The sequence below is a fragment of the Erpetoichthys calabaricus genome, chromosome 4 (genome assembly GCF_900747795.2).
Source record: "Erpetoichthys calabaricus chromosome 4, fErpCal1.3, whole genome shotgun sequence".
NCBI classification, from domain to species: domain Eukaryota; kingdom Metazoa; phylum Chordata; class Cladistia; order Polypteriformes; family Polypteridae; genus Erpetoichthys; species Erpetoichthys calabaricus.
Window position 1 is genome coordinate 162,611,480 of NC_041397.2, and position 26,911 is coordinate 162,638,390.

At 36.3% G+C, this 26,911-nt stretch overlaps 1 protein-coding gene across 3 annotated transcripts in view; it reads left to right on the plus strand.

The window, feature by feature from the left end:
• Positions 1 to 26,911, plus strand: part of rnaseh2b (ribonuclease H2, subunit B) — a 151,011-nt gene that overhangs the window by 86,588 nt on the left and 37,512 nt on the right. For all 3 annotated transcript variants that reach the window (XM_051925753.1, XM_051925752.1, XM_051925751.1), the window contains exons 7-9: positions 794 to 899; positions 15,755 to 15,836; positions 17,428 to 17,473. In XM_051925753.1, the coding sequence (XP_051781713.1) occupies positions 794 to 899; positions 15,755 to 15,836; positions 17,428 to 17,473 (234 nt within the window). The remainder of the gene's footprint in view (positions 1 to 793; positions 900 to 15,754; positions 15,837 to 17,427; positions 17,474 to 26,911) is intronic.

Below are 26,911 nucleotides of genomic sequence, written 5' to 3' on the forward strand. Positions count from 1 at the left end.
TATATTGTATGTGTAATATATATATATGTATGTATGTATATATGTATATATATATATATATATATGTATGTATGTATATGTATGTATATATATATATATATATGTATGTATGTATATATATATGTATGTATGTATGTATATGTTTACATAACCTCTTTAACACACTACTTCTCCGCTGCGAAGCGCGGGTATTTTGCTATATATATATGTGTATATATATATATATATATATATATATATATATATATATATATGTAGATGTGTAAATTTGTTTTTGTATATATATGTATATGTGGATGTGTATATGTATGTATATATATGTAGATGTGTATATGTAGATATGTACTGTATATATATGTATATGTGTATATATGTTTACATAACCCCTTTAACACACTACTTCTCTGCTGTGAAGCGCGGGTATTTTGCTATTATATATATATGTAGATATGTATATGTATATATATATGTGTGTTTATGTATGTATGTGTGTGTATGTATGAATGTGTGTATATATATAATGTATGTGTATATATATGTTGATATGTGTATATGTAGATATGTATATATATGTGTATATGTATATATATGTTTACATAACCTCTTTAACACACTACTTCTCCGCTGCGAAGCGCGGGTATTTTGTTAGTTCTGAATGAAGTGGAATATATTGTTCATTATTATGACTTAATCAAATTTCTGAGACGCTATGGTCTGCAAGTATTAATTGTTTCTGTTGTATTTTAATTTTGTAACCTTGCATTGGACTTAAAGGTACAATTTTTTTCAATAGGTGGATAATACTGTGAAAGCACTGAAAAATAGCAACACATGCGTTGGTGGTGCAGTGAAATCTTCAACATTTATTAGAAGTAAAAGTACCACTGATATTCATGAAGGTAGGTACAAAGTATGTGCATCAGTTTTATTACAGAAGATTAGTAATCTCTTCATATAATTCATAGCAACTGAGCAAGTTAAGTCCACACAGATGGTACAACTGTGGGAGTTGCACTAAGATTTTTGGATCATGTATTGTATTCTGTATACATGGCTGGAAACCGGCAGCATCTTGCCTAGTACTGCATGTTGGCACAGACGTTAGTCCTGCTGCTTCACAGCATCTGTGTTTTAATTTCTAGCTCATTTGTGTAAAAAGCTTGCATGTCTATCACCTCTAGAATAACAGATGTGCCTTATATGCTTGATTAAGTGTAGAACATCCCAGAACGGCCAGCAGCTGCAGATACTAACTTGTGTTGAGGGGGTTAAGCAAAATATGTTTAAGAAAATTTAAACTGTGAAATGATTACACTTTATTAAAAAATAATCAAAAATATGAAAGATTATTTTATTTTTTGCCTGTGTGCACTCTCTAGTGGACTACACAGAATTGCTTTCTTGGCTTCTGAATGTTATACCTTAAGTTTCTGGTATCCCACTCTTCCAAAGCTTGCACGAATATGTAGATTTTACAATGTTATAACAAAAATAAGCTGTAGAATGGTATACATTTTAAAATTAAATCTGTTTTCTTGTTTTATTTTAAGGGCATGTTGTTTTTTTCCACATTTAAAATAAATGCTTGCTTTCACAGACTTAATTTAAACATGGTAGTACTTTCAAGTTTTAGGCTAGGATCAACTGCATGTGTGAGACTGCACTGTGTACAAAAGAGAAAATTGTGAAAGCAGCATAATCCAGCTATCAAAAACCCTTGCCAGTCTTCTTCCCACACAATTTAGGCTTGTGCTGCTAGTCAAAGGAGAAAAAAAAATCCATAATTTGTGCCAAAGCTCTCAAAACACATTTGCTGGTCTTCCCTTCAATAGACAGCAAGTAGTAAAGGCTAAGAAAGGCTTTGCCTTTCCTGGATGGTAACCGTCAAATTTTATTTATAAACACCAGATATTTGAATGTACTATAGTTTTAAAATGTTTTCTATAAGAAAAATATCTCAGTGGTTTCCAACATAGTAGTTTAATATTGAAGGTGGTTGTTTCCTTTGATGGTTTATTGTGCTCTATACAAAAAAGGCTATAAAGATCATGTACATGTGAATACACCTTTTATAAGGGCACTGTCTTGCAAAATAACCCCTGAAGTGGGCAGTGTTTGCTGGTAGGCTTCATATTTTATGTAGGAAGGCTTCTTGAGGGCTCTTCTGCAAGGATCTGTTTGAACAAACACTGTTTCCTCGTTTAGTTATTGTTTGTTTTTTCCACAAAAATGTATTGATACAACAAAAATCAAAACAAACATTATATTATTTATTGACTGTGTGTTGTCAAACTGGAAAATATAAATCCATCTCTACAGAACCCTGCATGTCAAACCAGTCAGCAGGGAAGTTTGAATCTAAGCCATAAGACCTGCTCCTGAAAATATACACACTCGCAACAAGTAGCAGACAGGATAACTGTTAATTATAAGCATATTTATAAGTTATTTTAAACATATTTGGCTGTTGTAATACAGTATATTCCACTTCCATCTTAAATTATGGCGTACAACAAGGTTCTGTCCTGGGTCCCTTTGTTATTTTCTGTTCATATGCTACCCTTAGGCTTTATTATATTATTAGAAAGCGTAACATTGAGTTCCATTGCTATGCTGTAGAGGTGGGCGGTATGACCAAAATTCTATATCACGGTATTTTTCCAAATTCTGCCGGTTTCACGGTATTAGACGGTATTTTTTTCCCCATGCATGAGTGCATGTTAACCACATTTTCCACTGCAATTACTGCAGTAGACTGGCTAAGAATAACCTATTAGACTGTTATGAGAATTGTACATCGTACAAAAAGACATTTTAATGTGCACACAAGTATTAATCCAGGTTTGCATGGCCCCATAAAGTGATAGTTTTCAAGGGGGTGGCACTAAAGAGAAGGAATCACATTGCGTGACAGATGCAGTCAAAATATAGAACCTTTAATTGAACAAATTTTGCAAATGCTTAAACTATGATTTTGACAACATATTTTCAACCATCCAAAGAGGTATTTAGACTTAGTAAAATATCCAGAGGTGTTTGTCAAAAGTTGGATTGCACTGAACACGTCTTAGAAAAGGAATAAATAGTAAATATTTTTTGTAAACCAACTACACTTTCTGTTAATGTTAACAATCTCTGTCCACTGACACGTTAAAGTGACTTTTTAAACAATTTTACCATCATTAAACTGCATAATATTTAAACTAATAAATAATAACAATGAAATAAATAATAATAGTATTACTGATAGTTGCACCATTACTTCAAGGCTTCAAGCCCAGGTGCATTACACAGTATTCACCAAATTAAAATAAAATAAAACAAGTGCAACTTGATGATGACATCTTACCAACTGTACCATCATTTAGGCAAACTGCATTAATATGGACCTTGCTTCTAGCTAAGCTATATACATAAATAATAAAAACTGCAACTTGCATTTATAATTCTGTTTGTGGTATAGCCATATGGAAGTGCATTAGGGCCACTGTGAAGAAAAAAAAATATGGACACGGAAGAAAAAAACAAACTATATGTCCAGAATAAATTCGACATGTTGACTATGTCAAGATTAAAGTCGACATTTCCACTTTATTCTCATAGTTTATTTTATACACAACACCCCATAATGAGTATGTGAAAAAAGTTTACTTGAAAATTTTACAAATTTATTAAAAATAAAAAAATTGAGAAAGCACATGTACATAAGTATTCACAGCCTTTGCCATGAAGCTCAAAATTGAGCTCAGGTGCATCCTGTTTCCCCTGATCATCCTTGAGATGTTTCTGCAGCTTAATTGGAGTCCACCTGTGGTAAATTCAGTTGATTGGACATGATTTGGGAAGGCACACACCTGTCTATATAAGGTCCCACAGTTGACAGTTCATGTCAGAGCACAAACCAAGCATGAAGTCAAAGGAATTGTCTGTAGACCTCCGAGACAGGATTGTCTCGAGGCACAAATCCGGGGAAGGTTACAGAAAAATTTCTGCTGCTTTGAAGGTCCCAATGAGCACAGTGGCCTCCATCATCCGTAAGTGGAAGAAGTTTCGAAACCACCAGGACTCTTCCTAGAGCTGGCCGACCATCTAAACTGAGCGATCGGGGGAGAAGGGCCTTAGTCAAGGAGGTGACCAAGAACAGAGGTCCTCTGTGGAGAGAGGAGAACCTACCAGAAGGACAACCATCTCTGCAGCAATCCACCAGTCAGGCCTGTATGGTAGAGTGGCCAGACGGAAGCCACTCCTTAGTCAAAGGCACATGGCAGCCCGCCTGGAGTTTGCCAAAAGGCACCTGAAGGACTCTCAGACCATGAGAGAGAAAATTCTCTGGTCTGATGAGACAAAGATTGAACTCTTTAGTGTGAATGCCAGGCGTCACGTTTGGAGGAAACCAGGCACCGCTCATCACCAGGCCAATACCATCCCTACAGTGAAGCATGGTGGTGGCAGCATATGCTGTGGGGATGTTTTTCAGTGGCAGGGACTGGGAGACTAGTCAGGATAAAGGGAAAGATGACTGCAGAAATGTACAGAGATATTCTGGATGAAAACCTGCTCCAGAGTGCTCTTGACCTCAGACTGGGGCGACGGTTCATCTTTCAGCAGGACAACGACCCTAAGCACACAGCCAAGATATCAAAGGAGTGGCTTCAGGTCAACTCTGTGAATGTCCTTAAGTGGCCCAGACTTGAATCCAATTGAACATCTCTGGAGAGATCTTAAAATGGCTGTGCACTGACGCTTCCCATCCAACCTGATGGCGCTTGAGAGGTGCTGCAAAGAGGAATGGGCGAAACTGGCCAAGGATAAGAGTGTCAAGCTTGCAGCATTATATTCAAAAAGAATTGAGGCTGTAATTGCTGCCAAAGGTGCATCGACAAAGTATTGAGCAAAGGCTGTGAATACTTAGGTATATGTGATTTCTCAGTTTTTTTATTTTTAATAAATTTGCAAAAACGTCAAGTAAACTTTTTTCATGTTGTCATCATGGGGTGTTGTGTGTAGAATTCTGAGGAAAAAAATGAATTTAATCCATTTTGGAATAAGGATGTAACATAACAAAATGTGGAAAAAGTGATGCGCTGTGAATACTTTCCGGATGCACTGTAAATGAGACCAGATTCCATCCCATACATATTTTTCCCAAGTCGCCATGTATGAGCAGTGCTGCAAGCGGTTGCTGGAAGAGCTGAAAATGGGGTAATTTTTCACATGCACAACCGATCTTTGGTCAATTAGGACAAAAGAGCCCTACACAAGCCTGAAAATTCACTTCATTAACTTTGACTTTGAGTTAAAGACTTGGGGCCTCATGCATAACAGCGTGCGTAGAACTCGCACTAAAACATGGCGTACAGACAAAAGTAGAAATATGTGTATACACAAAAATTCAGATGCACAAAACTATGCGTAAGCCAATTTCCATTCACTTCAGCTCCCTAAATTCCAGTCAGCATGAAAAAAAAATGTACGTGCATGCGTCTGCTGTCACACCCCGACTCCTCCCAGAATTTTGCATATTTTAATATGTACAGTATATCAATATAAATATCACCTTCCTCGTTCAGTGTTTGGTTAAAAGATAATGGCAAAGGCATGTGATAAAACAGAATTTCAGCAAATGCAAAGTGGAGGCAAGGAAAACGTACTATTTTGTTGGTTTAAGCAGTGGTATAAATGACAAAAGGAAGTTGTTCGAGTGATACAGAGTGGTGGACAAACTTGGAAGTTCAAGTTCAGAAAGTCGCACAGATATCAAAGTCGCCGTGAAAAGGTGAGTTGTAGCCCATCGTTCGAGTGTCATATGGAGGTTTATTAGGTTACAGAGAAAAGAAAAAAAATGGGGACACTGGGAATAAAAAAAGTTGAAATGTTCACTTTAATCTCGTAGTTTATTTTGTCATTAAAGTAGAACGTTGTAAACTTAATCTTAAAATCAATGTTAAATTTACTAGAGTTTCTCAAATCCCATCATAACCAAAGTAGCATGTTAAATGCTGCATATTGTATGTGTTCTTCTATGTGCTGTATGTGTATGAATCACTATATGCTTCTTAAACAAGCTTTCTCTTAGGCCGACAGGACACAGAATACATTACATTCATGATGTTACAACTCTCTGAACAATTTAAGTACTAGGATATACACTTGATATTTTCATAATGAAATGAATTAATGCATATATTAAACATGGGGGCATGATGGCAATGAGATGGCCTCCCGCAAGATACTTGCTGGGATGTGTGCGACCCTCGATGAAATAATTTAATGCAGCAGTACTGTCTCTTTCAAACGCACCAACCCCCAATTCCTGTCCTTCCTTTTCTTTCTCCACATTACTAATCGCCACACAATAAGCTTTTTATTAAATGTCAAACCATCTGTAAGCGTAGAACGCCGATTCTTCAAAACTTTTAAAGAACATTGAAATATCTTCATAGTACATGTTTAATTATTCCATCCATCTATCCATCCAGGGTTGCACAAGTCCCAGCAAGCAAACATTGCAAGGCAAAAACGATCCCTGGACGGGGCGCCAGCTCATCACTACTGCTGTGCCACTGTGCCTACACGTTTAATTATTAGCAATATACATTATTTAAATGACGTTAAAAATGTATCTGTATAATGTAATATACACTGCCTGGCCAAAAAAAAAGTCGCCACCTGGATTTAACTAAACAAATAGGTACGAGCCACCTATTGGGTAATTACTGTATGGGCGATTATCTTTCAGCTGGCAACAAGTTATTTAACCCCAACTGGTGCAATGAGTTGCTTCTCATTTCTTAAACAACCATGTCGAAAGACGCATCTCGTGGTCGTGGAAAAGATGTTAGTCTGTTTGAGAAGGGTCAAATCATTGGCATGCATCAAGTAGAGAAAACATCTAAGGAGATTGCAGACACTACTAAAATTGGGTTAAGAACTGTCCAACGCATTATTAAAAACTGGAAGGATAGTGGGGACCCATCGTCTTCGAGGAAGAAATGTGGCCGGAAAAAAATCCTGAATGATCGTGATCGGCGATCACTTAAACGTTTGGTGAAATCAAATCGAAGAAAAACAACAGTAGAACTCAGGTCTATGTTTAATAGTGAAAGTAAGAGCATTTCCACATGCACAATGCAAAGGGAACACAAGGGATTGGGACTGAACAGCTGTGTAGCCGTATGAAAACCACTGATCAGTGAGGCAAACCGGAAACAAAGGCTTCAATTTGCTAGGGAGCATAAAGATTGGACTCTGGAGCAATGGAAGAAGGTCATGTGGTCTGATGAGTCCAGATTTACCATGTTCCAGAGTTGAGAATCTTTGGGATGTGCTGGAGAAGGCTTTGCGCAGCGGTCAGACTCTACCATCATCAATGCAAGATCTTGGTGAAAAATGAAAATTAAAAATTAACTAAATCTTGTGACATTGCAGAAGCTTATCGAAACAATGCCACAGCGAATGCGTGCCGTAATCAAAGCTAAAGGCGGTCCAACGAAATATTAGAGTGTGTGACCTTTTTTTTTTTTTTTGGTGGCGACTTTTTTTTGGCCAGGCAGTGTACATACTTTAATGCATTTCATCTTAAAAATGATATCAAGAGCTCCAAAAAGATAGCTCTTGGAAATCTAAATCAACTTAGGAGCCAGTCGCCATCATCTGTAAATATGCGCTGTCTTCTGTTGAATTGGATTGAATTGAATTAAATTGAATTCCTTTATCATTATTGTATGGTACAGTGAGATTCAATGTGCAAATCCTCCATAAACGTATTCTCCTATAAAACGATAAAAATATTATTAATAGTGATGATGATAATATGATAAAAAACAATGAAAAATATACAATATGAAATCATAAGTACAATATACATGTACATATATTGCACATGGTTCATAAAGTGTCTCAAGCTGTGCAATATTACAACTGTAGTGCAAGTTTACAGTGAGGAAATTGTAATTCTAAGTACAAACAGTTCTACTGGGAGCACTTGATGGACTGATTGAGTGTGTTTGTAGCTTCTTGGGATGAAACTGTTTCTGAACCTCGAGGTTTGTACAGGAAAGGCTCTGAAGCATTTGCCGAATGGAAGAAGTTCAAATAGACTGCCTATGGCCGAGGCATTGTGTGCTATAATTGTTCTCCAGGGAAGATGCTGTATCCCGATAATCCTCTTGACACAGCCTGCCGTAGAGTTTTCCGATCAGCTGCTGTACTGCTGTGATTCCACACTCGGATACAGTGGGTTAAAATACTCTGAGTGGTGCAGTGAGAGTAACAACGCTAAAGCAGCTATGGTGTTTGGAATAGTTTGGACATTCCATGGACCATTATAATGTTACAGGTTGATTACAAGCAGATGGCTTAAATTTATAAACTATATGCGGTTAATTTCAGTGTATTTGATAAAACCATGCCAAGGATGTGAATCTAAAAAAGAATGGGAAACCACATAGGAACAGTAGCACTGCATTGACGCTGGGCTCCACCAGTTTGCAAATCTGATTGGAAACTTGCGTACACATAGGGTAAGTCTGGTGTGAGAATGTGCATGGCTTTATGCCAAGTTTAGTTTTTATGCATCTCGAAGTGAGAGTGGAAACGTTTATACATGAGGCTCTTGGTGTTTACAGACGTTCTACTTCCCTGAAGAATCCAATGCAGAAAAATTAGTTATGGGGTTATGTGAGGCTTTGGCTAGCTGGTGTTTATGCAAAGCAGTGTTTTACTACTGACAATGTGAAAAATATGATCAAAGTTGCTAAAGTAAATGACTAGCCCAGACTTCAGTATTTTGGCCACAGACAACACCTTGCCGTCTGTGTTTATTTTATTTCAGAAATTTAACTAGCTAGTAACAAAGTAATACTGAGTTAAAATGTTTGCCATTTTGTTATGCCTTACACTACTTATTTACCATGTTTGACAGACAATTTTAGGACAACTTAACATGAGTGCTATGTAGACATCTAGGTAAATGTTTCACATGTACGGGCAAACATAAATCAGTGTTGCTAACAAACTGAATTCCTGAGCTAAGGTAAAACAAAGGCAATAGTCAGATATTTTTTTCAATCTCCCATTTTCCTGAAGTGCACTGCTGCCTGTTGTGTGATGTTGTAGGCAATTGCACCCCACGGCCTAGATTGTTAAGTTTTGCTAAAATCTGATTTGGTAGTTCTATTTATTTAAAATGTAGTGTGTTAGATACAGAATTATTTTTATAAATGTTTTGCAGCATGTATTGCTTTTTGCACAACAAATGTTTACTTTTTGCAATATTAACTGTAAATTTTGTGTTTTAATAAACACAGCTAACAATCTCAATTTGTCGTCTGTATTGGCAGCTTGTACAATTGGTGATACTGCACAGTGCACAACCTTAATCTCTGATTTATCACTTTATTTATTGTTATCTCATCATCAAGTTCATTGCTCATCAGTTTTTCCTAATATGTAGCCTTACTTTCTATGATGTATTTTATGTATTTTTTTAATCTTATTATTTTTTTGTTCTTAATCTGATATTATATGAAGTATTATCATTTTTGTCTTTTTGTTCTGTTGTTAGAAAGTATTTTGTGCATATTGCTTGAAAAATGCTTTATAAATAAAATAAATGAAATGAAATCTTGCAGTGAACCTGGTCACATCATCAAAGATTGTACCTAGGGTTATATAGTGTTTGGGTCTTTCAACTATCATATATCCTCAGCTTGGTGACCCAGCTGGTGTTTATCAGTCACCAACTTGTGACCATGTAGCACCTATTGTCCACAGATCCTTCGAGGTTCCCCTGTAGCATCTGTTGATATTGCTGGTTGCTTTCCTGCTGTGCTGTCTTGTGATGTAAGTGACATTTAGAGCCCTGTAGACTGATTACCTTGCAAAGTCTCTGCAGCCCAATACTATTGGCAAACATTGTGCATGTCAATCTTGCCTCTTGCCTACCAGTTGTTTGTATCTGGACATCTTTCTCTCATAAGCCTCGACCCGGTCTTCTTAACTTCTGTAATGTTAAACCTGAGCATTACTCGGGCTGTAAAAACATTGCTAAAAGCATTAGTCCCGAGTATTACTCGGGCAACGGTATAGGCATGTCTTGCGCAAGCGTCAGGCCTGAGTGTTTCCTGGACAACAGTGTAAACCCAAATTCTCCTAGCCTCATAAAAGCGTCTCATCAGCAGTGATGATGAAGTGAATCTATCTTCTTGCAGTGAAACTGAAAACGGTTATTGAAACCGAAAGTGGTTCTGGGAATCTGAAAGTGACACGTCATTCGCACACATGCAGAGTGCTGTACATATTATTATTAATAATAATGATAATAATATTATTTGTACCATTATTATACTTTCTACACTTCTGACTTTGTACTTTTAGTGTTCTGTACTTTTACAGTAGAAAGATTAGATTTAATAAAAATTTAATGCTAAGGGGTTTAAGGAATCATCAGTGCCAACAGAACTGCATGTCTTGCTGCTGCAGACAGTTTTGTGTGGTGATGACAAGCCCACTTGTCACTCTTTGCCATAGCTGCTATATCTTTCCTGACTTGACCTCTACTATCATTTTCAACACTTGGTCATGCTGCTAGTGATAGTGGCCTTCTGCCAAGGCCTTTAGGCAGTAACTGAGGATGTGCCTTAGGGATACTTTTCTTAGGCAGAATAGGCATGCTGGTAGGTCCTGTTTACCCAACTAGAAGACCTTGAATGGTCTGGGGAAGGACATGATGAATCTGATACAAATATCTCAGCTTTCTAAAGTTCTAACCAATAGATCTTTCAGTTCATTTCTTGCTCCCATCTAGTCCGTGCTCCCCACCATCCCTAATTTCTAAAGGTAAAGAGCAATTGAAATATTTTATTTCTAGAGTTATAAGCATTTTAAAATCTGTTACCAGTAGGGTTGCTGCTAAATGTTAAATTATGTATTATTGTTTTGTGTACTGTTGAAAGTATTATTTTTCTTTGTACTAAATCCTGAGTGTCTGTTTATGCAATAACATTGGTTGTCAAATATCTTTGTTTATCTATTGGATCTCTGTAACATTGTCTTCTGTTCTTGTACTTTCCTGGTGCAAACAAAAATTTCCCTCTGGGATAATAAAATCTTCCTAACCTAATATAACCTAATTTAATTTTTCACACTTCATCCACACTTGTATTCACCTCCTTCTGGCCCAGCTGGCATCTTTCCTTGCCTTGTTTTTTTTTATTTAGCGAGTTGTTTCTTCCTTACTTCCTTGCAATTTCTTACTCTCCAGACATCACTGATCCTACCGCTTTGTCTTGAATTTTTAGTTTTTATATTGCTTTGTCTAGATTATTTAGTTTACTATGGTCTGTTATTATAGTGCTAATACAGTACACATCTGTAGGTGAACCCACTACAGAATAACATCCTAACATGGAATTATACTTAATATTAGGACTAAAACTAATATGTTAAGCAAGAACAATGACCTTTGAGATACTGTCAGGGAGTACCCATGCACCAGACCTATGCGGATGCAGGTCATCACATCTGTAGAAAAGCAGTCTCTCCCAGAAGAGATCCCAGTTGTCATTAAAGCCAATGTTTCTTTTGTTGCAGGAGGCTGTCAGCCAGATGTTTAGGGCCAGGATTTCGACTGTAGGTGGCATCTGATCTATTCAGCATGTAAAGTTGACCTGGAATAATGATTCATTCAGTTGAAGTCCTCTCATTAATGTCCTAAATGAAGGATGCAGGGTCCTCCTTCAGGAGTTCCAACTGATCTTGAATGACATTGACCTGCTTCTCAAGGACTGTTGAATGTTTTCTTTCCACATATTTAATTTGTGTGCCAGGAAAACAACAAACAGAATTTGTATGCTTAGGTAATCGCAAGTTCAGATGGCACGCTATTGAGTCTCCCATAATCACCACATCACTGCTCTCTGCAGGCATGGTGGGCAAGTGGAGAGGTTTGAATAAATTGAAAGTGGTGGTGATATCTTGAAAAAGTGTAGGTGATCTGTGCTTGAACCTCTGCTTTCATTGTTGATGTTGCCAGATTCCATCATCGTCATTGTATACAGTGATCCCTCGCTATATCGCGCTTCGCCTTTCGCGGCTTCACTCCATCGCGGATTTTATATGTAAGCATATTTAAATATATATCGCGGATTTTTCGCTGCTTCGCGGGTTTCTGCGGACAATAGGTCTTTTAATTTCTGGTGCATGCTTCCTCAGTTAGTTTGCCCAGTTGATTTCATTGGCAGATGGCTGAGAAGCTATCCAGCTTACTTTCTCTCTTCCTCTCTCTCTCTCTCTCTCTTGCGCTGACGTAGGGGGGTGTGAGCAGGGGGGCTGTGTGCAGCTGCTTCCTGAAGGACAGGCTGCACGGAGCTTCGCATACTTAAAAGCTCAAAGGGCACGTATTGATTTTCTGTGGCTCTCTCTCTCTCTCTTCCTGCTCCTGACAGAGGGGGTGTGAGCTGCCGCCTTCAACAGCTTTGTACCGGCGGTGCTTCGCATACTTAAAAGCCAAAAAGCCCTATTGATTTTTTTTTTGACTGCTTGCTTTGCACTCCTTTGAAAAGGAAGATATGTTTGCATTCTTTTAATTGTGAGACAGAACTGTCATCTCTGTCTTGTCAAGGAGCACAGTTTAAACTTTTGAAAAAGAGACAAATGTTTGTTTGCAGTGTTTGAATAACGTTCCTGTCTCTCTACAACCTCCTGTGTTTCTGCGCAAATCTGTGACCCAAGCATGACAATATAAAAATAACCATATAAACATATGGTTTCTACTTCGCGGATTTTCCTATTTCGCGGGTGGCTCTGGAACGCAACCCCCGCGATGGAGGAGGGATTACTGTAGTGCAGAAACTGGAGTAAAACTGACTCAGCCCAGAGTATGAGCAGCACAGTGCAGGGAATGTGTAGCAGAATCAATATCGTACACTGATGAAGCCTCTAATAGGTGAGCTTTCTGACCCCTGAAGTGCTTTCATCTGGCAAAGAACTGTTGAACCTGCATCTCTAGGGATTCCATTACTCCCACAACACATCTTAGCTCATTGTTGGCCAACTTGTAAAAAAATAACATCACGGATAGACACAGGATTTCTTTAGAACCTCTTTTGCACAAGTTACCATTTACTCATCTCTGTTGAAAGCAAAGAGAAAGTAGCTTATCTTTCTTTCAGGGCCCTCAGTGGTGGTTAGTGGAACTTCATTTACCAGCAAAGGGTACCGGACTTATGTTGGGATGCCACGCTATGAAATTTCCTAGTAGTCCTGATTTGTCCTGAGCTGTTTTTATCCTTCATGGTGCTGGTAGTAGCTTTGCCCAGGCTCCTGACTGGCCAAAGCCAGAGATCTGGAATTCACTTGGCCCAGGCACTGAGTCTTTCAAGACCTTTAAGGATGCATCCAGTAAATTGTTGACTGTCAGATCATCCACGAATACTCCAATGGGAGTCTGTTATACACCAGAGTTAATCAGGTAGCTACCACACTCAATTTCAGCAACTTTTACCAGTATTTTCTATGTCAAAGTAAACAGAATCACTAAAATGATGCATACAGTGATTATCCCCTTCTCCACCTATAAAACAAGTAATTTTTATTTCCTTTCTATGTAGTATCAATATGGTTAGATTCACTAAGTGGATAAAGTAGCAGTTAAAAGTGTGTGTTCACAGGATTTTTGTCAGAGCACATTGTTTTGTGAAAGAAAAATATATAATGTTAGCTGAAGAAAAAAAAATCAATAAAGAGAAATTTACCAAAAGTTTGATATTAAAGGATATTTCCTTATTACGGGCTAATATATTAATATGGGTGCTTGTAGTGAAATCTATGAATTGAGCATTTAGTCAAACTTATATTCACTGGATAATTTTCAGTATTTAATTACAATATTTATGCACAAAAACATCAAGTTTCATATGCTTAAATGAAAAAATAAAATGTTAACTGTATACAATTCCCATTACCAGCCACTTGGAAATTAAATTTTTTGTTGAAGATAATATATGCCTTACTCAAACAATAGATGCCTGTTGTCCAATGCTGTGGAAAAATTTTCTTTAAAATTCAAAAACTACTTTAAGCTACCAAGTGTTGTCCGGACTTCCTGAATTGAACATCAGCATTTGTGAAAATGAAACAATGACATATTAAAATTAATTTGGTGATTATTTAATTTACAAGTTTATATAGTGTATTATTTTGTTCCTCTATAGTAAGTACATACATTTATTATTGCAGTATGGCTAAGTAATGAATCTGATTTAATTTTAATTAAAATCAGTTAATAAAAAAAGCAGTGCCTACTTTTTTCATGCGTCAAGGATATGAAATCAGAATGAAGGGGTGGGGTGTCTAGTTTTCATGGTAGCCAGTCTTGACCATATGGTCGTAGAGAGTAACTGTGTAATCTTGATTAAATCTGTATTTTAAATTGCAACTCACATTCTCAATAAAAAAAATGCCAAAGTAAGAATTATTTATTTGGAAGCAGAATATGGGAGATGAATATATGTTTGGTGCAACTGCACACATTTTGTAAGCACAAATACAGTATGTTGGCATGTATTGGGTTCAGAGATGCAGAAATAAAACTTAAGAACAGTCATTTTGAGTAAACTTTATTCTTGAACTTGTTTGAGAATTTTAGAGTCTTTCTTTCAAAAGCAAACAAAGTTAATAAACTTTCAAGAGATCTTTGACTCTGTTTCTATCATCCTGGAAATAAGTGTTCAAATATTTCCATGAAAATATCTTGGATTAGTTGGTGTGTTGCATAATCCACCGACAGGTATCCAGTTGTATCCCCAAATTGTGTTATTTGGCTAAAACATTGTTAAATAAACCTCTTCTGGAAAATTTTCTCATACACAATTGGAGTGTATTAAAATGGAAAAGAGATTTTGAGTTGTAGAATTGCTTCTCTCCTCATTTATTGGTTGTTAAACTAGATTTATTACTTGTAGTTTTTACATTTTTCATCTGGTGTTTGTGAAACTACAGCATTCAATTATCTTCTGTCTGTTGAATCATCTCAGATGTGCACAAATATGAGGCATAATTTCCACCTTAATGTTTACACTGGCTTTTCTTTAACATTTAAGATCTAATTGTTTACATCTGTGAGATCATGCTGTACTACATTGTATTACATGAAGCAAATGGTAACCAATAAATGAGTCATTGACTGGATAGGAGTCCTGACCAATGAACCTGGGGAGGTGGGCCTTCAGTTCAAAAGTTCATTTACATTTAATTTAATGCCATTTTCATGCACAAGAGTATTTTCCAAAAATGGTTATTTATTTATTTTGCCAAATATACAGGACATATCATTGCTATCATTGACCATTGATCCCCATTCATGTCTATTGTATTGTATTGTATTGTATGTCCCCATTGACATCTAATAACATGAGATTAACAATATTTCTCAACTATAACTGCAAATGTGGGGTAATTAACAGGTAAATTAATTATTTGGGGGGGGGGGGGGGGCATTCTTTTAATTTATGCTTTAGAAAATTGTCTGGTTGGCTTCTACCCATTTTTTTGCCATTAGTCATTTGAATATACAGTTTCTACACTGAGAGAGAAAGGAAAAAGTTAACTTAAACCTATTCTCTAGTCTAGTCTTTCTATTAATGCTCATATGTTGTCTTTATCATTTTGTCCTTTTTAACCTGACCTTTGAAGTTTCAGAGTAATTTGATTATTTTTGTGCAAGTGACTATTTTTATTTTCCTTCCTCTTTTAGAGGATTACTTGCGTTACGCTCATGGCTTAGTGTCAGAATACATCTCTGAAGACCTTAGTAAAGATCTTCTTAAATATTTGCAGTGAGTATCTTAATTCTATTATTAATTATGGCTCATGTCTTTGTTGTGAGATTACTGATGGAATGATGCTGCATCCAGGTTTTGGTATACATGCCCTGAGGTTGGATAGGCACCACTTCTCGTAATCCTAAATAGCAGAGACTCTGAATATTTGGCAGACTATTATAAATCTGTGCAAAATGCACAGAGTAAATATACACAAGCATGTGTATATATATATATGTGTGTGTGTGTGTGTGTGTGTGTGTGTGTGTGTGTGTATATGTATGTATGTATGTATGTAATATACAGTGGAACCTCGGGTCACGACCGTAATTCTTTCCGAAGCAATTTCCCCCCATAGGATTGTATGTAAATACAATTAATCCTTTCCGGACCGTATGAGCTGAATGTAAATATATTTTTTTTTAAAGATTTTTAAGCACAAAATAGTTCATTATACCATAGAATGCACAGTGTAATAGTAAACTAAATGTACAAACATTGAATAACACTGAGAAAACCTTGAACAGAGAAAATTAACATTGCAGGAGTTCACGCTAATAGCCTTAAGAACCGATCACTGTAAACACTTTTTTTAATGAGTTTCAAGCACAGGGAAAAAAGGAACATTTGAACAAATCCGAACTTTATTTAAAAACCAGCCGTAAACAACCAAGAAAGTAACATTGCAAGAGTTCACGCTAATAGCCTTAAGAACCGATCGCTGTAAACACTTTTTTTTTAATGAGTTTTAAGTAAAGGGAAAAAAATGGAACATTTGAAAAATACATAATTTATACAAAAACTAACCTTCCATGAGTCGAGTTCTGGCATGGAGGAACTAGGTGGAGAGGAGATTACAGTTTTGAGGTAAAGTCCCTCTGCGCGATGCACATCTGACCGAGAACAATGTACTGTACAGGGAGAGACTGAACATGTGCATAAATCACTGGCGCGTACCAACTGGAAGGGAAACGACATAGAGCACAAAGAGTTCACAGCGAATGCACAGGGAGAGACTGAACACGTGCGGAAATCATCGGCGCGTACGAACCGGAAGGGAAACTGGCTTGTTCATCACCCGAGTGTATGGTCGTGAACAGATGCAAAAGTTTGGCGAACTTTTTGGTCGTAACCCGATTTGTATTTGGTCCGAGACGTTTGTGACCCGAGGTTCCACTCTGTGTGTGTGTGTGTGTGTGTGTGTGTGTGTGTGTGTGTGTGTGTGTGTGTATATATATATATATATATATATACACACATAAATAATTTTTCAAATTATTAATTTTAATCATTTGGCTGTTGTTTAGTCATTCATTCATATCTGGAGAAAATACAAATCTGGGTCAAGTAGGTAATTTTACAGTGTGGCAAAGTTTATTTTTTGATTTTAATGTATTTCAAGTGCTATTTTATTTTGACTAAAGTGCTGCTGTAAATGAATAATGGAAAACATAAAACACAATTGTGCTTGCTCAGATTTTATGTGAAAGCTCTAATTTAAAAACAACTTTCCAGTTTTGTAAAACATAGTCCATGCAGTATAGATGTATCAGTTCTATGTATTTTTTTATTTTTATTTTTTTCCTCCTTTTCTCCTCTCTTTTAGGCTTCCTGAACTTTCAAATCCAACAGAGTTAGAACCACCATCAAAGGTAAGTTCAAAGCAATGAAGTATTTTCTAATGCTAAAACAGATCCAATAATTTTAATCCCTAATGAGTTAAAAGCTTTCAAAACATAAATTTAAAGGTATAGCATCAATTTTCTTATAGGTTCAGAGTATTTCACAAAAGCTGAAACCTAGTAGTTGTATATATTTCTACCAAACAGTGCATAGTTTTTGACTTCTTCTAGCCAATCATCTGCATTGTAATACCATGTAATATTACATGATCAGTTTTATAATCTTTACAAAAATGAATATACCAGAATTATTGGCATATTTAATTTAAAATTAAAAAAAATAATAATAATTTAAAACTGAAAGCAGTCAAGTTCTCATATTTTTAAAGTATTTTAAATACAGTTATCTCTTTATTGTTGATAACTACGTATATTTAGTCAATTTCCTAATCTAAAAGAATGTACTCTAAAGAATCTTTAAACTATTTCTACATATGGTCTTTTCAGACATTTAATTTCCTTTGGTGTTCTCTTCTTTGTTACTTCTTAATTCAAGCCACAGATTTTAAGGTTTGTGCACTGCTAATGTTTAGCTTGAAGAACCAGTTCTCAACCAGTTTTAGACTTCAGCACACTCATTTTATACTTCAATGAAAATTAGTTGCTTCTACTCTTTATTTACATGGATGACATACTACTAACATTACCACTTTTTTAAGATTCTGATTCAGAATTACCTGTCTGTGTTTATACCAAGCTTTTAGGTAAATCCCCCCCCCCCCACCCCCGCCCACACATAGCATTATTACATATTTTTCACAGTAAGAAAAAAATACTGTGTTTTATCCTTCCACATGTCTTTGGAGTTGTGTAGATTTTAAGTGTATTTTTCTTTTGCTGTTTTTGTGAAGATTTGCTTATCTGTTTGTTTTGCATCAGTACTTTACTGCAGACCTTCCTGTACTTCAAGTCACACTAAGTTTACCAGAAATCTTCAACCCAAGATTCCAACCCTACCAAAATGTCAACTTTTTCCAAAGGTCAACAACGATTCTCACTTTGCCTTTGCCTACATATAAAATGTAGTGTGTATCCAGTCCTATTTAATAAAATATTTTTATTATACTCCAAACTTGCAATTTACTGTTTATAATTCAGCTTGTGGAAGCAGGTTTATTGGTACCTTTTATTAAGATGTAACTCAATTTCAAGTGCAGCTTTAATGTCACAGAAAAAGCTGCCTACTGTATTTTAGAACTATTACTTATTAGGATGTATTGAAAATGACACAGTACACAAACAAAAAAGTCTTTAAACAGACATGTTACATTAACAGTAAGAGAGTGCCCAGTGGCATTTTCCTATATACTGAAAAACACCTTGATTTAGAACTGCATTATTTCATTTAGGATTTTAATCCATGTATACGGATTAAACATTTATATTTCCAGTGTTTTTCTGCATTATGTTTAATGGCATAAATTCATTTTAAATATTATAGCTTCTGTATTTATGGATGACTGTAAATTAATAGTGATATGCAAATATTTATCAAAGTTTTGGCTTAGTTTGTACACACACACATTTTTCTGTGCAACCTTTTGTAAACTTAGTTGAAATTTGTGCATCTCAACCCAAAAGCACTAAACACCTGTGCAGTTAAAATATAAGTATTAATTTAAAACAGTTGATATAAGCTGTGTTTTGTCATTGTTACTGTATACATAATGAAAATAGTGGGTCCTTTTTTGAAAACAAAGAAATTCTAACCATTTCATTGTAAAGTTAACACTATGTACTATGTAGTTGGTGTCACAAGTGATAGCTACTTTATTAACTGAGACAAGGCTTCAGTGTTTTGGGATCATTTAACTATAAATGAAAATGCAGTTGTCTACTGACACTGTAACAATAAATTTAGCATACCATCACAACACAGCAGCAACTAAAATGATCACATGTAACTTTCACTGAGAACTTGCTTGGTGCAACAATATGAGCTATGATTTTTGTGTTCTCTGTATTTTTGTACACTGCACACTTGGGGATACAATTACATAATTAAGGAAAGTTCATATGTAGAAATTATGGAACTTTGTCAGTGTATATTGTTAATGGATATTTTAAACAACATAAGCAAAAATGAAATCTTTTTTCCTTGTAAAGGAAAGTGGGAGATGTACTGAGGAATGAATTTAGTTATTTTATGTTAACATTTGGGCTACTCAAGGCAGGAAACTATTCTTTGTAAATTAAGTGTATTCTTCAGAACACTGGGAAATGAAATCAATTGGTTGGTGTTTTGCATGCTTTTGCAAGAACTCTGGTTTTACTCCCCACTCTTTAGCTTACACTAAGCATTACTCAAGTATAGAGTTGTCCTAAACAAATCCTGTTCTTACAAGTAATGCAAGACTGTTTTTGTAGCAATAGATTTACTTAGTCCTATACCTCATCTACTCTGAGCTCAGTGGAGCACTATTAGGCTAATGTTTTGTCCAGTTACACCTCTCTTCTTTCTAGTGTAACCCTTTGTAAAGCTTCAGGGCAGTTTCTGTCACCCTCACCGATTTCTTTTCATTTTCAGAACCAGTTGCAAAATCCAACACCACCTACTCAAAACTTGCTCCTGCCCCTACCACTCTTGTAAACCCTGTCTATCAATTATCTTCAGTCCTGTCTCCCACCTGTTCAATTCAACATTAGTATCTGATTCTTTTCCACTTGCCCTCAAAACTGCTGCTGTTACTGCTGTTGTTAAGAAACCTGGTCTCAATTCATGCATTATTTCCAAACTCTCCTTTCCTTATAGTTGTGTTGGAAAGGGTGGTTTCCACACAACTTAGTTCTTTCTTTTTCAGATGTAATCTTTTTCAGTCTGGTCCCTGCATTTCTCCTAGTATAGACACCATTCTTAGAGTTAAAATGAATTAATTATGTCTGCTGGTATCTGCTATAGTCCACATTCTGCTTCTACTTGACTTAGTGTTGCTTTTGATACTGTAAATCACAGCATTCTTCTCTCCTGTCTGTCTTCAACTGACAGCTTTTTCCTGGTTCACATCTTACCTCATTGATAGGTCATAGTTCATCACATTCAGAAAACACAAATCATCCCTTCCCCATGTTATTCAAAGTATTGTTCTTGTTCCCCTCATGGCCAAATCATTTACCAATATCGTCTCTGTTTACTGTTATGATTACATGCAGATTTATTTTAGCAGTACCACTACAACTGATCTGCCACTCCACTATCTGAAAGAATGCATGCCTACTAGTTGAAAGTTTTCTTAAATTAAATTCTGGTAAAACCAAGGTTTTGTTAGTTGTTCAGAAATCCATGGCTTCTAATGTATCTAACCTTTGTGATTATTCTGATGGTGTGATTGTTAATCCTGCATAAACTGTAATATTGAAGTATTTTTAGCTTCAGAACTTATCTTTGAGTCTCCTATAAGACCACTTACTAAAATTTCATTTTTCCATCTCTGCAACATTGAGCAACTTCCTCAAGTAAAAGGTGAATGTTAACAAAAAATGCGTTATGCTTCCATTACTTCAGGACTTGATTAGTGTAGTTCCCTGTTTACTGGTCTCCCAGCTAAAATACTCAATTAGCTAGTCTATTCCAAACTCGTATGCAAGAGTTCCTATTTACGTTAAGTATACAGAGATCATCACTCCTGTTATTTATGTTACATTGTTTACCAGTTTCTTGTTGTATAAAATATAAGCTTCTCCTTACCATCTTTGAAGTTTTTCACGGCCTACCACCTTTTTATCTACTTGAGCCTCTGAACAGGCATTTGGATCCTCTGGCTCTGGAATAGGAGGAGGAAGATTTGTAAGAAACTTTGGAATTTTTTTTTTTTAACCTGAAAGCATATGTTATCTTGGTTTCCCTTCCTTAATTCCTTTATGAAGAATGTTCCAGGAAAACATTATAATTCAAAACCATCTTTGAAATGCTGCCATAAGAGTATCTTGGCTGGTGTAGATTGATCATTTGCAAGTTTATCAGTGTCTGCCTCTCTGCTAGTCACCACCTCACAGCATCTTAGTAAAGATGCTTGTGTTGGGTGTACCACACAGTGTTTGAAACTGGTATGTAACCAATGCTGCCCTGAAATAATGCAAAATAATTTCATTTTCATATTGAATTTACGAGGTGAAACATATAACTGCTAAAGACTTATCCTTCATATAAGGTTGTTACATTCAGTTACAGGTAAAATAATAATACTTTTACTGGATTTACCATAACTATAGAGTTCCAGACAATATAGTCTCAGAATTAAAATTCTAAATCATTGTACTTAGATTGATTCTTGTCCAAGTGATAGAGGTAATGCGTTGTCCCAGTATCTTGCAGATTCACAGAGTGTTTCACTGCCGCACGTGAAAGGATGTTGACTGCACTTTCCTACTTTGTTCGGATACCTTTCACTCTCTTTGGCTTAGTTGCATTTTATTGTTGCTGTCTTTACTGTATAAAACATTTTTTGATGTTTCACCCACAGTGGCATTTTTTGCTAGCATTAAAATATGTCTGCTGCAGATCGATGATCAGTCAGATCTATTATTCAGCAAGATAGGTGCATTGCTTTTACATACAGTGTCTGCTGCTTTGTGCATCTTGCTGTTCCTTAGCATGGTTCCACATTGAATCCTGCCTCATGTCTAACTCTGATGTGGACTGTTCTCTGCCCTTACGTTCAGGGACTAGATTACTCTTGGGAGTAGAATGGTCACTCAAACCTTATTTACATCCACATGTTAAGTGTTGGGTTTCCTGCAATAGAGAGGAAGTTAAAGCCAGGCAGAGAATGAAGATCTGTTGCTTGCAAAGGGTTATATAACATTTAAGCCCAGCTTTTTTGAGAAGTAATCAGTGTATTGTTTTGTCCATCAAGTTTGGCAACTGAGTTATGATCTTTTTGCTGTTTGACACTGGTGGTAAATGGTACAACATGCACAACCACACAAAAAACATTCTGTAATCACGTTAAAATACCCAAGTGTAATACAGTGGTACCTCGGTATACATCCTTAATCCGTTCCACATCCTTTGACTTATACCAAACAGGACGTATACCAAACGAATTTTTCCCATAAGAAATAAAGGGAAAATGATTAATCCGTTCCCTTGGAAAAAAACTCCTATTGTTATTGGCATATTATACATTGATGGGGTTGTATAAAATAATTTAAACACTGCTTAATACTAAAATACATAAATACAAAAGCAATTAGATGAAATAAATAAAAATTTAACCTCACTTTACTTTTTAATAACGTCTTTGTTTTTCACAATCGTAGATACTGTCATTCTCGGCATACAGTATGCAGCAGCCATGTCCCGGATACGCATGCCACCTTCATACTTTTCAACAATCAATTCAAATTTACGCGAAAAAACACAAAATCACGTGAAAATTCATATAGAGTTATAGCGCGGGTTGTTCACTGAATGCTAGCAACTGGCGTACTGACGCTCGTGGGCAGCGTAGGGTAGCGCGCGGTGTGACGATACAGGTCCGCTCCGCGTTCCCATACGTCCTTACGGGGAGCCCTGAACCTGACAGCGTTGGTAATGTCACCAAGATGAGCTGACAAATGAGGACAATTCTTAAATGAAGCCAGGGGATAATGCAAGAATGCCAAGTGCTTTTATTTAAAACAAAAATCAGTGTCCAAACAAAAAGTGCAGTGCATCTGGTTTCAATAAATAATTATTTAGTAAATATCCATAAAAACAAGTGTTCTGTGGGAATGAAAACAATAATAAATAAATCCAATAAAATACGAGGTTAAAAATGCAGTCTCACTCTTCCCGATCACAGCCCACCTGTGCAGGTGCGACTCGCTCCAACTACGTCATTAACTTCCCCACGGTTGTGCAATCGCGCCCACGGAGAATGACACGGCTATACGGGTTAAAACCTGGCACTTTTTTTGAAGCCGGAGACCCGTTATACCACGCACGGTGTTCTAGCACGCGAGTCGTATGCGAAGCAAAATTTTTCGTGTCCAAACAGGACGTATATCAAGTTGGACTTATTCCAAAGCAGATGTATACCGAGGTACCACTGTATCTCCTACCATCCACACCTCCTTGTAATATCACCTTTAGTTGTGCCTAGTAAAAGTTTAGTACTTTTCAGTTTGAGACTGCAAGAAAATGGGAGTACTTGAAAATATTTCAATTCCTGGAGGGTGGTACACCATGGAAAATGTCGAAACCCCCGGCCTTGAGATATCACGTGACATTTAATCACATAGGTGTTAATAGTCTGCTCAAGTCTACTATTATGCAAAATCATGCAGTGTGACTATTGTTTGCAGTATGCCAAATCCAAGATCACGCATTGCTGTGGCCCTGACCAGATGGTACAATATTTTGGAAACACCAATTTAAGCTATTGCATTAATGATGGATGAGAAACATTACATTTGTGATGGTTGCTTTTGATTTAAAACTCTCCCAGACAGTTCAAAGGACACATTTGTCAATACTTATAAAGCAGGCAAGTTTAATTATCATAAAGTTACAACAACCATGGCTTATCACTTAAGAGCAAAACATGAGTGATGCTACTGTTATAAACTTATTCAGGCAAAAAAAAATCTGTGCCAGACTACAATCCATGAATATACAACTAGACTTGTGTCCATGAATGAAACAAAATTTAACAAATTAGATTCTGCTGTTTATTGCAAAATAGGAGTAAGAGACATCCTTCAGTGAGGTCTAACAATTCCTACACATTATGTTCATATAGAACAATTCTATCACATATCAGAGATTTATATATAAGGTTCAAGTTTTAGCAGTTTGAGTAGCTAAGAACGTATACAGCAGACACATTCACAGTGACCAAATGGACATTGCTAAACTTCCTTTGTTAAACATAAAATTGACCAAGTGAGATTTTGCAATTGATTGCAATTACAAAATTTAAATCGTTTGACATCCCAAATAATTAGACATTACTTTTAAGTTGGTCTTTGATCAAAAGTGCTCCCCTTTACATATTTACCTTTAACATTTTTGAACATGCTACTCAATTTGCATAATCCATGATTAGGGATGTCGCAAGAACTAATACTTCAGTGCCAAGTCAATGTCAAAACTCAGAAAACGTAATGGTACTATTTTTTACAGCATCTGTGCTATTCTGTGAAAGTTGCTAGCACACTCATTTCTGAATGCAAGTAGTGGAATTACTTGGGAGCACAAATCAACCTGAGAGCAAAATGTAAATAGCATACAGTAGTGATGCTACAGCACTGCAAAACACAACATTTGTGAAAAAGAAAAACCACAGACGTGTGGGCCACGATAAGCATCTGGGAGGTAATTATGGAGGCCAGCAGCAGAAACTGCTGCATAACTTTATATTATAAGACACACCACCTGTATAAACATAATGTTTTAATGATTCATATTTAATTTAAAATTCATCATAATATGTATTGTATCAAAGCCTAAAATCAGATCTGCCATCTCATATTGTGAACTTTAATGAATCTCTACTGACAACCAATAAAAGTTACTAATTATTTTTTACTTGCTCAATAATGGCACCCTCAACCATGACTTATGCTTGAACAATAGTGACTTGGTATACACTGTAAAAATGCACAGGAGATGTCCTCATAATCTGACAGATCTGGAATTTTCTGCAAGAAATCTCCAACTGATTGACTCTTACCCACAAATACTGAGTGCTGTAATAAAATCAAAAGGTGCTTCAACTAACTATAATTTAGGGGATGTGCACACTATTGTAATCAAGTTTTGTAATCAAGTTTTGTATGAGTTTTTTTTTTTTCACTAAACAGTTCAGGGTTCCCACGCGTCCTGGAAAACCTGAAAATTTTGAGGGTTATTTTCCAGTCATTGAAATGACCTGGAAACTGATCGAAATGGCCAAATGTCCTGGAAATAATCTTTCTTGTCCTGAAATTTTATTTCTGTTTTCGCTTTTTAATTTTTCTGTTTAGATATGATGACAGCTGAGCTAGGTCGTGGCCTCTGCTGCGCAATGTCACCTACTGAGACATGTATAGGCAATTACTGTATATTTATAAATGATTCTTTGACTGGTGGCTCATTTGATGGAGTTTTGCCAAAGCCCCTCTTGCAGCATTGCAGAAATGCCAGGATGCGATATGTCCAATACCTTAATGATGAAAAAAAGAAGAAAAAGGAAACTGAAAATGACAAGCAAAGAGAAGAGCTCCGCTCTGAAATCACAAAAGTGGCAGCAAAGAGACAGAAAATAATCACTAGCATTGAGGCGATGCAAGAAGAAGCAGATGCAATGGCAGAGAAGGCTGAAAGAAAACAGGACTTTACACTGCTCACAAAATCTAATGCCTATCGTAAAAGTGTTGCTGAAAAAAAGAAAGAGGTCATCGGTCTGGATGCAGTTTTATCAGACCTCAAGGAGCAACACCAGCATTGTTACTCAACCTAGGCCTACACCAGGTGCCTTTTTCATAGGTTACACTACAGTGACTTATAGATTGTTTTTTTTCCCAATATACTGGAGTTCAGGCTATTATCCTTTGTTCCTAGTGTTTTTTTTCCCAATATACTGGAGTTCAGGCTCTTATCCTTTGTTCCTAGTATTCTTTCTAGTTTAACCAAGTTTTCAACTCAGGAATTGATGGCAAGGCTATCATGATTTAAAATGGATGTATTTTGCATCTTTTCCCACAAAGATAAGTTTTTTATTATAATCTTTGTCGTTGACTTATGCAAATTCTACAGCTGCTGTATTCCCAGTAAAGCTACCAGTTGAAAGTTAACTCTGACTTTGTTTTGTCGCGTGCCAATTGTTGCATATATTAGTGTTACTAGCAAAATACCCGCGCTTCGCAGTGGCAAAGTACTGCTTTAAAATTTTAAATAATAAACTGAGGGAAATTATACCAATAATTATTTGTTAAGGATCTCTTTGTATACCATGTTGTCAGTTCGCCCCTCCGGTTGTAATATGACCAAGTTGTGCGCTGAGCTTACTCTTGAGCATGCAACGTATACTTGGCCATGTGAAAAGCAAATCAAGAACAGCAAGACTGCGCCAGCTGCAGAGCTCAGCTTGGAGCGAAATGAAGTGAATGAAATGAGGTGAATTCGAGGGGAGATGATCACGTGACTCCAACACCCGCCTTAACTCTCCATCCCTCCACAAACACACAAACACAGTCTCTCGGATCCCAACTCTCCTTTATATATATATATATATAGATAAATAGCAAAATACCCGCGCTTCGCAGCGGAGAAGTAGTGTGTTAAAGAGGTTATGAAAAAGAAAAGGAAACATTTTAAAAATAACGTAACATGATTGTCAATGTAATTGTGTTGTCATTGTTATGAGTGTTGCTGTCTTTTATATATATATATATATAATATACACACACACACATATAAACATATATATACATATACATATATAC